This window comes from Manis javanica, chromosome X, assembly GCF_040802235.1.
Source record: "Manis javanica isolate MJ-LG chromosome X, MJ_LKY, whole genome shotgun sequence".
In the NCBI taxonomy this organism is placed as follows: domain Eukaryota; kingdom Metazoa; phylum Chordata; class Mammalia; order Pholidota; family Manidae; genus Manis; species Manis javanica.
In genome coordinates, this window is record NC_133174.1 from 101985470 (window position 1) to 102000731 (window position 15262).

The 15262-nt window shown below is 39.6% G+C and overlaps 1 protein-coding gene across 14 annotated transcripts in view; it reads left to right on the forward strand.

Annotated features, from left to right (window-relative positions):
• Window positions 1-14528, forward strand: part of PAK3 (p21 (RAC1) activated kinase 3) — a 289242-nt gene extending 274714 nt beyond the window's left edge. For 4 of the 14 annotated variants that reach the window (XM_073227402.1, XM_073227398.1, XM_073227401.1 and 1 more), the window contains 2 exons: window positions 4658-4795; window positions 5127-5624. In XM_073227402.1, coding sequence (XP_073083503.1) covers window positions 4658-4795; window positions 5127-5225 — 237 coding nt within the window. In that variant the 3' untranslated portion in view covers window positions 5226-5624. Of the gene's footprint in view, window positions 1-4657; window positions 4796-5126; window positions 5631-8191 lie in introns of those variants that run through there. The other 10 variants (XM_073227404.1, XM_073227399.1, XM_073227405.1 and 7 more) reach the window with 6 other exon arrangements.
• The last annotated feature ends 734 nt before the right edge of the window (window positions 14529-15262 follow it).

Consider the following 15262-nt stretch of genomic DNA (forward strand, 5'->3'; position numbering starts at 1 on the left):
GCATAGAAGCCACAGGGCATAAATCTGCAAAGAAGTAAAAAGCTAACCTTTTCAAACAATATGGCTTCTCTCTCACTTACCAACTTTACATTTCCCTGTATGGCCCCGGAAGATGACTGGTTAGCCAGAGACGGGTAAGATTCCTCAAGGGAGGAACAACCTAAGACAGGCACAGTCACAGGGGGGCCATCAGGTGAGAAATCGGGGAACAACAGTGGTGAAGCTTAGAACCTCACCCCCCCTCCCCTGTTTTGAGAGAAAGCTTCTGCATCCGTGGATGTTTTATTGCCCTTGTCTAGCTTGGATTAACACATAGTCTACAGGCACACACCTGATCATCTACAATTGCTCTCTTACAACACTAAACTATGTTTTCTAACTTTATCTCGCATCTACCTTCCACTTCAGCATTTTATTAAAAATAAAAATAATAATAATAATAAAGGGAGAAATGTGGGATCCACATATAAATCAAGTATAAAAATCAAACGAATATTCATATTTGACCTGATTGTTTATAGTTCATAATGCGTGATCAAAACCGAAAGTTTCTGTGATGAATGCCCTTGTACTGTTCACCATGTAAGAACTTATTCACTATGTAAGAATGCATTCACCATGTAAGAACTTGTTCGTTATGCTTCAGAAGATTGGAGACTGACGAGAATTAGGCTTGAGATGGATTAATGATTGTGCATTGAGCATTGACCCCCCCTATACAGAATTTTATTGTTGTTAACAACCATTCGATCAATAAATAAGAGAGATGCCCTCTCAAAAAAAAAGTAGGACTTGAACCTATTATCTTAAAAAAAAAAAAAAAGAATAAAATACCTAGGAATAAAACTAACCAAGGAAGTCAAAGACCTATATGCTGAAAACTACAAGACATTCCTAAGAGAAATTAAAGAGGACACCACATCAACAAATGGAAATTCATCCTGTGCTCATGGATAGGAAGAATTAATATTGCCAAAATGGTCATCTTGCCTAAAGCAATCTATAGATTCAATGCAATCCCTATAAAAATACCAATGACATTTCATTCTTCAGTAAACTGGAACAAATAGTTCTAAAATTCATATGGAACCACAAAGGACCCTGAATAGCCAAAGCAATCCTGAGAAGGAAGAATAAAGAGGGGGTATCTCACTCCCCAACTTCAAGCTCTACTACAAAGCCACAGTAATCAAGACAATTTGGTACTGGCACAAGAACAGAGCCACAGACCAGTGGAACAGAATAGAGAGTCCAGATATTAACAGAAACATATATGGTCAATTAATATAGGATAAATGAGCCATGGACATACAATGGGGAAGCGATAGCCTCTTTAACAGCTGGTGCTGGCAAAACTGCATAGCTGGATGCAAGAGAATGAAACTGGATCATTGTCTAACCCCATACACAAAAGTAAATTTGAAATGGATCAAAGACCTGAATATAAGTCATGAAACCATAAAACTCTTAGAAAAAAACATAGGCAAAAATCTCTTGGACATAAACCTGAACAACTTCTTCATGAACATATCTCCCTGGGCAAGGGAAACAAAAGCAAAAATGAACAAGTGGGACTATATCAAGCTGAAAAGCTTCTGTACAGCAAAGACACCACCAATAGAAGAAAAAGGCCTCCTATTATGAATATATTCATGTATTATGAATATATTATGAATATATTAATAAATGGCATATCCAATAAAGGGTTGACATCCAAAATATATAAAGAGCTCATGCACCTGAACAAACAAAAAGTAAATAATGCAATTAAAAAATGGGTACAGTATCTGAACAGACACTTCTCCAAAGAAGAAATTTAAATGGCCAACAGAAACATAAAAAGATGTTCCACATCACTAATCATCAGAGAAGTGCAAATTAAAACCACAATGAGTTATCACCTCATACCAGTAAGGATGGCCACCATCCAAAAGACAAACAACAACAAACGTTGGCTAGGTTGTGGAGAAAGGGGAACCCTCCTACACTGCTGGTGGGAATGTAAATTAGTTCAACCATTGTGGAAAGCAGTATGGAGGTTCCTCAAAAAGCTCAAAATAGAAATACCATTTGACCCAGGAATTCCACTCTGAGGAATTTACCCTAAGAATGCAGCAGCCCAGTTTGAAAAAGACAGATGCACCCCTATGTTTATCGCAGCACTATTTACAATAGCCAAGAAATGGAAGCAACCTAAGTGTCCATCAGGAGATGAATGGATATAGAAGATGTGGTACATATACACAATGGAATATTATTCAGCCATAAGAAGAAAACAAATCCTACCATTTGCAATAATATGGATGGAGCTAAAGGGTATTATGCTCAGTGAAATAAGCCAGGTGGAAAAAGACAAGTATGAAATGATTTCATTCATCTGTGGAGTATAGCAACAAAGGAAAAAACTAAAGGAACAAAACAGCAGCCGACTCACAGAACCCAAGAATGGACTAACGGGTTACCAAAGGGAAAGGGACTGGGGAGGATGGGTGGGAAGGGAGGGATAAGGGGAACAAAAAAAGGGGGGCATTACTATTAGCAGACATAATGTAGGTGGAAGGGAAACAGGGAGGGTTGTACAACACAGAGAAGACAAGTAGTGATTCTATAGCATGTTACTATGCTGATGGACAGTGACTGTAATGGGGTATGTGGGGGGGACTTGGTGATGGGAGGAGTCTAGTACCCATAATGTCACTCCTGTAATTGTAGATTAATGATACCAAAAAAATGGGCAGAGGATCTGAACAAACATTTCTCCAAAGAAGAAATTCAGATGGCCAAAAGACACATGAAAAGATGCTCCACTTCACTAATCATCAGAGAAATGCAAATTAAAGCCACAGTGAGATATCACCTTACACCAGTAAGGATTGCCACCATCCAAAAGACAAGCAACAACAAATGTTGGTGAGGATGTGGATAAAGGGGAACCCTCCTACACTGCTGTTGGGAATATAAATTAGTTCAACCATTGTGGAAAGCAGTATGGAGGTTCCTCAAAAAAGTAAAAATAGAAATACCGTTTGACCCAGAAATTCCAATCCTAGGAATTTACCCTAAGAATGCAGGAACCCAATTTGAAAATGACAGATGCACCCCTATGTTTATCGCAGCACTATTTACAATAGCCAAGAATTGGAAGCAACCTAAGTGTTGCTTAGGTTACAGTAAATGAATGGATAAAGAAGATGTGGTGCATATACACAATGGAATATTATTCAGCCATAAGAAGAAAACAATTCCTACCATTTGCAACAACATGGATGGAGTTATAGGGTATTATGCTCAGTGAAATAAGCCAGGCAGAAAAAGACAAGTGTCAAATGATTTCACTCATCTGTGGATTATAAGAACAAAGAAAAGAACTGAAGGAACAAAACAGCAGCAGATTCACAGAACCCAAGAATGGACTAACAGTTACCAAGGGCAAAGGGACTGGGGAGGATGGGTGGGAAAGGAGGGAACAAGGGTGAAAATGGGGCATTACGATTAGTACACATAATGTGGGGTGGGGGGCACAGGGAGGGCTGTACAACACAGAGAAGGCAAGTAGTCATTTGATACCATCTTACTATGCTAATGGACAGTGACTCTGATGGGGTATGTGGTAGGGACTTGCTGATGGGGGGAGTCTAGTAACCATAATGTTGCTCATGTAATTGTAGATTAATGATACCAAAAAACAAAACTGAAGGAATAAAAAAGCATGCTCGGACACCGAGAAGGGACTAGGGGTTACCAAAGGGGAGGGTTTGGGGAGTGTGGGTGGGGAGGGAGAAGGGGACTAAGGGGCAGTATAATTCAATCACAATATAGGTAGGTCACAGGGAAGGCAGTACAGCATGGAGAAGACAAGTAATAACTCTATAGGATATTAAGGTGATAGTGACTGCAATGGCAGGGGGGGTGAGGGGGAGGACTTGATAATATGGGTGAATGATGAAATGACAGTGTTGTTTATGTGAAACCATTATAAGATTGTATATCAATGATACTTTAATAAAAAGAAATATTGCTTTCTAAAAAAAAAAATCTCTGAGGCTACATCTGCCACAGGACAAAAGTACTTGAGTTCTGGGTCCTCACAGGTTCACTCTCATCAGGCACTGCCAACTTCTGGTTTTTTGAGCTTCACTGTATTTTTGGTTCTCTAATTCTATAGCATGCTCTGCTCATCCCTGACATTCTCACTGATATTCTTCAATAAAGACAAACACTTAGTAAATTACAATCACCTTTGCAACTGTGCCTTCTGAAGGTTCTACTCAGTTCAAAAGGATTGGATATATGCATATTCCTCAAATCTTTACAGCCACAGATTCACAGGCAATTCCTTGGCTTAGTATGCTAAGTGGTTCATCACACATTCATCATGCATGGATTTTTACTGGCTTAACTCTCAGAGGACAACCTTGTAACTTTATTTCCAAATTTGGGGGGTGGGGTACTTCACTATCACCTCAGTTACTGCCACAGGTAATCATTTCTAAATGTTGTAATAACTTTGGAATATACTTCAAGTGTCATTCTCTAAAATGGAATTTTTAAGACCCAGAGGATAAACTAGGAGAGGAGAAACTGGATTTGTACCTTCTGTGTGAACTCATGATCCTAATGTGTATGTGCTGAATGGATTTCTTTCTGTTTTCTGCAGGCATTATATCTGATAGCCACTAATGGAACCCCAGAGCTCCAGAATCCTGAGAGACTGTCGGCTGTATTCCGTGACTTTTTAAATCGCTGTCTTGAGATGGATGTGGATAGGCGAGGATCTGCCAAGGAGCTCTTGCAGGTGAAAACAAAATAGGACAATTACAAAGAAAGAGTCATTATACTGAGCTCTTCCATCTCAGTGTGTTATAGTAAGAGAGCTCTGTCAAGAGATGTCTAGTTAGAGTTAGGCTATAACCATTTAATTTTAGGCCACAGGCACATAAGTAGAGGCATGTATCTAAACCATGATTGATTGGCATGTTGCCTTGCTTCTGAGAAGTTGGCGGTTAAATCTGTAAATCTCTTTTGTTCTTCCTGGAGTCTTATTTTGCAAGGAAAAAAAAACTGTGAGCCTCTGGTGTTGCTGTTCTGTTCTAAACTTTACTTGTGCCCCTGGATGTTGTATGCAGGTGCTCTTGGCCGGAGGTAATTCTCTACATAACTATGCAATTATTTCCATGGCATTTGCTACTCTAATGCTTTACTGGTCAAAGCCCCTTTGCTTGTGATGCCAAATGGCAGGCAACTGCTTGCCTGGGTGAGTACCATCCAGTGGTGAGTGCCTCTGTAACCATTTGTCCTTTTCATGGCTCTCAGGGATTAGTATATATGATGACAATGAGTACCTATTCTGTGCCAAATTCTTTACACACACTATCTCATTTAATCTTGAACAAGTCTAGGGTAGGTGTTATTAGCTCATATTACAGATATAGAAACTGAGGCTCACAGAGCTACTGATTGGCAGAACTGGGATCTGAGCCCTGGATTATTTGACTTTCCACCACACAAATGCACCAACCAATTTAGAGGGAAAGATGTATTTTTATTGTTAAAGCCACACATGCCCAGGATCACACATACAGCTCCACCATGGGAGACTGTTCCTTTGGAACACATACCAAACCCTGTAACACCCAGGAACAGTGAATGCTTGTTCTGTGGCTTTGAACACTTCTTCTAGTTAAATAAAATGTACAACAATTGGTTATATGGAGTGTTAACCACAGATCCATTCTATTCTAAACCAAAAAGAAAAAAAAATCTGTTCTTGTTGCTCCTGAACTTCATCCAGAGACAGAGCCACACCCAGGCCAAAAATTCCTGCCCCCACCCTCAACCCAAACCACATCTGGGATAAATAAACTGATTTGGAGGAATTGAGGAGACTACATCTTTTCTGCTACCTATGAGCATTTCACAGGCTGTCATAGGGCCCTAAAATATCAAATCTGGGATGGCCCTTTATTAGTCCTCTAGTTAGTCTAGTCTCAGATTACAAATGAAAAACTTGAACTTTTGAGTGCTCCACTTCCACATCTTCTCACCCCTGCTGCCACCCCACATACACATCCCAAGGGTAAGGGAAGATACAGGTTCTGTTAATGTAGCTATGTGGTTACATAGATAATTGAATCACGTATCTAGTTAGTTTCTTCACCAATAGTACTTTTATCTGAATCAGTCAGACAAGTGATGTAAGACTACATTTTGTGTCTAAATTGAACAGTTTGTTGCATCTTTTCATTTTACACATGATAGTTATAACCTTTGTATCGCCTTAAGTCGCTATATCTTCCTTCTCTGACTCTAGCCTATCACTGCCCTTTTAGAGGTTAGAAAGGAGAGAGATGCAGGACATTCACACTATTAGAAGGCTTGAGAAAAGACACAGGTCTTGAGTATTCCTGGGCCTTTCTGTATGGCCTAAATCAGTTCTCTGTCCATCAGTTGGTATTTATTGATCAACTTCTGTTTGCAAAGCTTAAGTGCAATGATGATATAAACCTCTTAAAAGCAGGATTCCTTCACTTCAGAAGTTCACAATTTCCTTGGGTATGTGAAAAAATAATGAAAAGTTGTTTAGAGACTCAATCAAACGCAGTGGCTGTTTAAACAGTAAACACCATGGTCGATTAGAGAAATATTCTGTAGGCTATAGGTGATCAAAAAATGTGAACAGGAAGGAGTTCTGCTGGGCCCTGTAGGACAGATTAGCTTCAGATATGTTGAGGAAAAGGGGAGAGGGGATTTCAGATGGACAGGTTATAATGTGACCAAAGGCATGTGGGCAAGGTTGAAGGGAACAGAAAACAGAAAGTAAAATAGCTGAAGCAAAGAGTCAAAATAAGGAGTTTAAGTGTGGAAGCTACAGGAGACAGAGCTGTGGAGGGCCTTGAACACCAGGGTGAAGAGTTGGGGCTGTAAGCAGTGGGAAACACTGAAGACATTGGAGGGACACGCATGCCGAAAGCTTTGTTTAGGGAGATTAATCTGGTGTTTTGCAGTACAAATTAGAAGTGGGAAAAAATGAAGGCTGAAAGATCAAGGGGGAGTTATTCTTACAGTTCAGGATTAAGTTGACTAAAAGACTGGATGAGGGAAGGTGAGACATAATTGTAAGAGACATTAAGAAGAAAGGACTTGGTAGCTGATTGTAGAACATAAGGGAGAGGAAGAAAAAGATGACTTCAGAATATCAAACCAATGATAACATTCAGTAAAAGCCAAAGTCCTAGAGGATAATACAATGGTTAACATTTCTTCACCTCTCTGTAGCTTCAGAGGAACTGTCCTTACCTTACCTCATTTAGCCATTGTGATAAGCAGAGGAGCGGACTAAATCCAGGTGCTCTGACTCCAAAGCCCCTTTAACTGACATCCTGCAAGAGTAGCCTGTTCGGGAGACTTTAACGTATACTTAAACATTTAATTCAAGGTGACAGAAGGACATTCAAAAGGAAATATCCAGCAGGCAATTGGAGAGATAGGACCAGAATTCAGGAAAGACCTCAGCTCACACAACAGAGATTTGTGAGTCATCCCTAATAAAGCTGATGAGAGGTCAAAACCATGAAAGAAAATGAGCTCTCAAATTAAATCAGAAAAAGAGATGATGAGAGCCATGTTCTGGTATGTTGGAGATGGGAGGAAGCAGTGAAACTAGGAAAGAAGATGGAATAGTCAGTGAACAGGCACATGGGAGAAAACCCAGACAGTAGAATGTCACAGGCCCCAAAGGAGGAAAACATTTCAAAGAGGGAAGTGATATTCATTCATATTAAGTACTGCAGATTGGCCAGAAGAAAAATGGTGGAGTCACAGCTACTGGGTTTAGCAGTTAAGAAGCCATAATTTCAGGGTCAAGGTCAACCAAAGAGAGTTTTCAAAGCCTAAGAGCTGCTCCTGATAAATTCATCAGTTGAAGAACATCAGAAAGTCAACTGTCACAAACACAATGGGATTTTACAGGACCCCTCCTCTGAGTGTCTAGCTCTGCCAGTTAGCTTCCAGAGGATTCCATGACACTGAAGGACAAAAACATCTGAAGGACAAAAGCTGGCACTATTTTTAATAAAATGTTGAATTGCATGCTCAAAATACATTTTAATGAGAAAAGGGCTGCTTGAAAATGTAAAGTAATATACTTGTTAGAGGAAAGGATTCCAGTAATTCTTTTTTTTTCCTTTTGCAGCATCCATTTTTAAAATTAGCCAAGCCTCTCTCCAGCCTGACTCCTCTGATTATCGCTGCAAAGGAAGCAATTAAGAACAGCAGCCGCTAGGACAGCAAGCCTTAGCCCACACCATCTCCCTCCTGAGTAAGACTGAAATAAAACTCTGCTGCAGGAAAGATGGAAGAAAAGACAGTCAAATGGGGTGGGGGTTCTTTAACTTTCAAATGAATAGAAACTTCTTATAAGCCTTTTTCCTACTCCCTCAGATTATGTAATTTATTTGTAAGCCTGAATCGCCGCCCAAACCAGGGCAGCAATGTCGAAGTGGCCGTAAAGTGGTCACTTCCACCGTGAAGCGAAAGAGCCAGTAGTGAATCCCCTCATTTTGTGCATTCACTTTGAAGAAAAAAGGTTTCTCAAAGATGCACACTCCCTCTTCATAGTGTTGTGTTTGTTTTTAAGTTAGAGTAGTCCCTCTTGCATTTGAACCATCTTCAAAACTCCTTACCCAATGTGATGTTTTTCACTTGCATTGTCATTAGATGTCCAGTAAAAAGATGTCAAAAGTTTTTTTAAAAAGAAAGCAAAAAAAAAACACCTAAAAACGAAACAAAAAAAAATAAAAAACACAACACAACAAAACAAAACAAAACAAAAAAACACCCAGAGCAAGTACTGTGTGAACATGTGGAAGTCCATGCCCTAATAGAGTTGCAATTTTTTATTCTTCCTCTATAGTGGTGGCTTGGTTTGTGTACCCATTTTCCTGCATTTATCTTGGAAAAGGTCCTTTTAAGACATTTTCTAAAAGCAGAGAGGAATACGTATGTTCAGGAAGGGCTTTTGAAAACTGTCATTCTTAATACAGCTCAAATGGTGAAACCCTGTCACAGTGAGGCTTAAGAGGTAGTTGATTTATCATTTATATAGACCAGCTTGTTCATCATGATGCCTGGAAAAGGACACACCCAGACTCGCACCCTTGATGGGTGAGTCCAGGTCCTGAACCTAGGAAGTCCTTTTGGAGAAACCATACTTAAACAAAGATGGGACTTTCTCTAAGAGCCAAAAGGAAAACAAATGTGTGCAATACTGAAATCCTTGTTGGGCAGAAAGTACACAAAGATAGAGATAACTAATGTAATCCCCTCTTGTGATTGTAGAACATATGCATTGTGAAATAGGCACATCAGGAGGAAATAGACCCATTAGGCAACATTTGCTCATAATAGAAATTATTTCCTTTGACAGCATAACATTCTAGAAATTAGAAAAAGATCTGGAGAGTAGAGATATTGTAAGCATTCAACTCTATAAGAAATGGGAAGTCAGTGAAAACTAATTCCAATCAACATTCCACTTTAAGTACTTGTTTCCATTTTCCCTAAGTATCACCAATTTCTGTTTAAGATATGGTGTGTTCATAGTTAGTCATTTGGGCTTTGAATTTCAAAGACATGTTCATAAAAATCCATAAGTTCTCCAGTGAAAATAAGTAGGGTTTGCAATTACATAACCTAAGAAGAATCAATCCAACTGAATTCCTTTTGGGGCTTGGAGAAAATGTGAAGATTTGACTACTATTTCACCATGTGTCTAGTCCTTTAAAATTCAACAGTTGGCTCTTCCTGAGTCTTCTGAGAGAAGAAAAATATCTGGAGGGTGTCTGTGTAGAAAAGGGTATGCTTCTCTTTCAAGTGTATTGTCAGTTTTATAAATTCTGCAAAATTGTTTCTCTAAGCCTTTGAAAAGCTAATAATTTGTGCTATAGGTGTCTTGATTTGTAGTATATCAAGAATCTGAATAGAACCTATCTACATCTACACTCAGCAAGAGGGAGAAAGAGATCAGTGACATGGGCCTCGCTCCTTCTCTGCCGAGGTACATCTATCCATCTAACCATCCATCAATTCCTTAAAATGAAAGCACTTTTTTAGAGAGTTTCTGCTAATCACATAGTGTACATTTTTATGTTTAGGAGATGACACTACTCGTGGATTTCCTAGGTTCCTTTTGTTTTCTTTGACTATTAAGTTTGGGAGGAGCTTGGCCCTCTCCCCCAAAATGTCCACAGTGGGAAACAACAAATGTGAAAAGAAAATCAAATGGTAATATTAATTTGAAGCATGCTATGTTATACTTTGCAAAAAGTTGGCTGGGCCTGAAATTTTTAATGCCACACTGCTCTGATGAGAGAAAGGGGCCTTAATTTTTATTTCACTTAAATTAAGTATTTTTAAAAATTTTCCATTCATAGTGCCAGGGAATTCAATAAAATAATACCTGGAATACGAATAGAATTTACTACATTGCTAACTATGCCATGCCAGTGGAGAAAGCCCCAAACCTGGTTGGGAAACTCTAGTTGTCAGTTAGCATCCCTTATATTTCATGAAGGCCTTTGGTTTGGTTTTGTTTTCTGGTGGGAGGAGCCCTGGAGCAGTGATCTTTTAGATCATTGTAGGCAGAGAAATGTCTGCTCTTTTATGCTTTCATTCAGCATATTAGCAATGAGGGGCCAGGTAATGGCTAGACCCCATTGTACCAAGATTTTACGATCATATATCCCAGTAGGTTTTACTCTTAAAAATTTATATCTGTGTAAATTTTTAAAAGAGAACAGCTTCTAAAGACCCTTACCCATGTTAGAGAGTTATGTATATTTCTAAGAAGTATTAGAGAGAGGCTGTTCCTTCTGCCAAAATGATGCTAAATGATTCACATTGGGTACACTTGAGCAGCTTGGACTCCAGATGGTTAATAGTTTATTCCCTTTCCCTGGATTTTTTTTAAGCCCATCTTGACACAGGTGAGTCTACCCAGATCTTTAAAGTTGTTAGTGTGCCCTGAGATAATGGGGGCACATAGTCGAATGTTGATTCTAAAACGTCCTGAGATAGGGAGAGGGCCATGAGAAAGTCAGGGAAGGGTGAGAAGCACAGTAGAGATTATTTATTTAAGAAAGAAAAGAACATTAATGTTGTAGTGAGGATCCGGTGCGTTGTCATAATCCCATGAGGATTTTTGGGTGACATAATCCCCTCAAATCAGTCACCATGATGGGTAATGACTTCGTTCTTGCTGATCTTGTCTATGTGTCATTGTAAATATTTGTGTGTCCATGTTCCATTTTGGCTACTGGATGGCCAAGTCACGTAAGAAGACTTAACTCAAGTATTTATTCTTTAACTGTGTTATTCAGATTTCTTTCAGGCTTGTGAATTGCACCCTAGTGTTTGAGTTTAACCACTTGATCCCCACGTCTATCTCTCCCCTGTGAAGCACATTCCATTGCTAAGGGAAAAAGAAATATGAAATTGCTTCCTGTTGTCTGTATAGTTGTTTTGATAGTTTGAGATGTTTGTTTATAAAGGATATTTCTCAGCTCAAAGATCATGTAAATAATTATATTCCTTTGCTCAATGGGTTGTTCATTTCTAATGAGGCTGCCAGTTCTCAGAGAGCATCTATAAAATCACTTATAAATAACATAAACAGGGATTACAACCATGTAAAAGAAGTGTGCATATGTACAAAGACTGGAAACACAGATAATTGAAATCAGTGTGTTAGGGTGGTGGGATTATGTGAAATTCTTTTTTGCTTTAAAAATTTTCTTCAATTTTGTTACAGTATTGCTTTGTAATGAATAAACATCAGAAAGGGGACTATAGGAACCTAGAAAAGATGCCAGAAGCAGACACTGTCTGGCCAGAGCCCAGAGCATGCAGGGCACAGATACTTGCTAGTTACAGTTATTCCATAGGCTCTATATTTGCCTGGGTGCTGAGGTTGGCACAGGCTTGGGTACGGCATGTGCTTTCTTAGGGGACTATTATCTATAAGTTAAAGCTAGGGAGACGTCACTATTACAATCCAAACACATCCTTCTGCTTTAAAACTGGCTGCCCTCCACTTGGCTTTGGCATCAAGGTTTCTGCTTGGGTTAATCTAGGTTGGAAGGGTGACATTTGACTAGCCTCCTTGATAACATCTGTTTCAGGTATCACTTTTCTGGGTCATTTTAGCAGATTTTCAAGTTGAATTTTGGAAGAATACACAGATAAAATTCCCAGCTCCCACCATTTCCTTGTCCAACAGGATATGATATTCAGGTAGGATTCTTCTTTCAGTGACCGGTAGGGCAAGTCCCATCGATTTCAGTAGGAGTTATGCCCTGCAATTAGAAGCTCACTATGAAAATATTAAGACAAATATTGAGATCTGCTTTTGCCTGTTGGCATTCAGTCACAGTCCTGGCAGCTGTGGCTTGAGATGCCTTCCACGTGCTTCCTGTATTGCCTGATGATAGTTTGTATGCAGTAACTACTGTCATTTTTAAAGAGAAAAAGGGAGACACCTACCAAAACACAGGCAGTTCCTTCTAACTCACCAAAGAAATTTGAGGAGAAGACTTTTATAATGAGGTAGTGGCCTCTGATGTTACTCAGTCTCACCGAGAGCAGACCTTATATCTTGAGAACCCACAGGCTTTTTATTGGCTATTCTCAATGTAAAAACACTTATGGGAGTCTTAACCTTGCCATCCCCTGGTTGAATCTCATGGTCCTTTTCTGAGCTACTTGCAGTTAATATTTGGTTAAAGAAAGGCATGACTGGTGATGCAAGCTTCTCCTGGTTTCTGAGCAAGAGAACTGAAATTCAGCATTTGTAAATTGACAGTCTCATAGGCCTGGGATTTTGAGTGAACTTAACACACAATTCTGAACATATATTTGCATGTGCATTGGGAAGGAAATAAATGGGACCTTGGAAATAATGGAAATATTTTTTCTAAGAAAGAAGTTTTCATGAGAGATTTGTTTCTGATATAATCTTTCTGTTGATTAGCTTTAATTTTTTCACTCCTTTTCTGATCCCACACTCCTTTAAGAACAAACGAATGTAACCCAACTCCTCATGCTTTGGGAATGTCTGTTTAATATTAAACAATATCCAACTGAATCTACAAGCGGGAACTGAGATATTACCGCCATGTGCACACTTCTATGTACAAGTTATACTGTAATGCAAGTAGTAGTTACTGCCATGTAATACAGTCAAATGTGCAAGATTAACTTATGAAAACTGGTTTGTGCCATCTGAGTCTCCTTTGGAAGCTGCCATGAGGTGAGTGCTATCCCATAATAACCAACAGTAAGGCAGGTACCATGTTCACCTGATTTAGTACCAAACAGGAAACCAACAGCAATTATAGAGAACCAGTCAGACGTAGTGGAAGGAGTACTAGCGTAGGAGTAAGGAGACCTGGATTGTAATACAGGCTCCATTACTAACTTACTGTGTGACTTGGTGCAAGTTACGTAACCTTTTCATGGCTGTTTTCTCATCTGTAAAACGGGGGTATGGGACGAGGTGAGCCCCCAGGGGCTTTCCATAAGCTGTACCTTCAGTGGCACTAGAGGCTGCCTTGCAAATTCAGCCTGCTAAAGTGAGGCAAATACTACGTGCTTAAGCCTGGGTTTCTTATGTTGCGCTAAGCAATAGGACTATAGGTGAAGCTCTAATAACTCTCGGGAATGTTGATAAAACTTGTGGCAGCCTTCCAATTCCTTCACAGTGGTTTTTTTTGCTCTTGTTTTTGTGTCTCTATTCGGAGTGTTCCCAGTTTTCATTTTCCATGCGCTCGGTATGTAAAGTCTGGTTTTCGTTAAGCTGTGGCCAGTATTTGCGACTGGAACGCAAATACACTATCACACTTGCTAGGATAGAAGTATACTTGGGCCTCTCCTTTCCTGTGGTGCAGTGCCGGGCTTTATGGCTCGCTACATAAATGGCACCAGATGTCAGAACCCATGCAGAGTGACAAATTAAAAGGGATTACATGCTAACACCATTAAGGTGTGTTGACATATCTACTTGTTGGGAACCAGAGAGAGCATATTGGATGGCAGCTCCCCAAGAGTACGCTGCTAGAGGGAAGGTAAACTGAAATTCACTTAGTCCCAATGTCCTGCCTACATCAGAGTGCCAACCAGCCCTGAGTGCAAAGTTTGAGTTGAGTGTGTGTGCTTGTATGTGGTGTGCTTTATGGACCCGCATACACCATATTCTTAGTGATGGTAAGACCTTTTCCAGAATCCTGTAACCATTTAGTGGGTTGAATTTTAAATCTCAGTGCATCAGCCAGGAGGAGCCAGATCACAGAGCACTGATGTCCACTGGGATTATATTCATGGTATCCAGACAAAACAAGCTGAGGAGGATCTACATTTTCATTGTTTATCACAATTGTATCCCATTTGGCCATGCATTACTTTTGTTAAAATGTGTTATCTGTAAACCCATGTGTAGTGAATTCTCCTGTAACTTTGGATTAAAGGTGTTTATGGTCTTTTTGTTTGTTTTCTTTTCCAGTAAGTTATTTCTTTTGTAGAACTGCTGATGGTATGGTTCCATCCTTCTGACCTCAGCATCTGATCTTTTTGAGGACTTTTGTTTCCAAATTTGTTACTTTAAATTGTGGTTGAAGCGATAGAAAATTGAAATATGGATTGTGCATGACTGTGTCTTGAGTGTAAAAATATTGCAGTTTGAAACTTGGACCTAAAGTATTGCAAATAAAAATGACAAACATCAATGAGCTGGTGTTTCTCTGTTCTGTCACCTTCCTACCCACCCCTGTGGTATTGGCCACTTTACATACCTCACAGGTTGGTGTGTAGCACTCTCACAGGATTAAGGCCAGGAAATGCTTGGCCCTGAGAACAATATGGGAAATGTCCTGCAAATTCTGCCACTAAGTAACTCAGACCCAGATTTCCCATCTGGTTTTTCCATGGAATAGCTCAGAGAGGCCAGTGTGCATACTCAGTGCACAGCAGGAGCCTGGCAGGTCCAAGGGACAGATGAAAGAAAACTGCCAAAAGGAATCACATGTAACAAATTTATTTTTGCTCATCCTTCTGCCTGGAAAATTCTGAATTAGTAAGGCCATCTGCATAAATGCTTAGTTTTTATCTTATATGTGGTATCAAGGTCCACAAGTCACAGAAGAGATTCCAAACCCACATTACTGTGTCATTCATTTGAAAAGCATTTCTTGAGCTCCTACTTTGTGAGGCACTG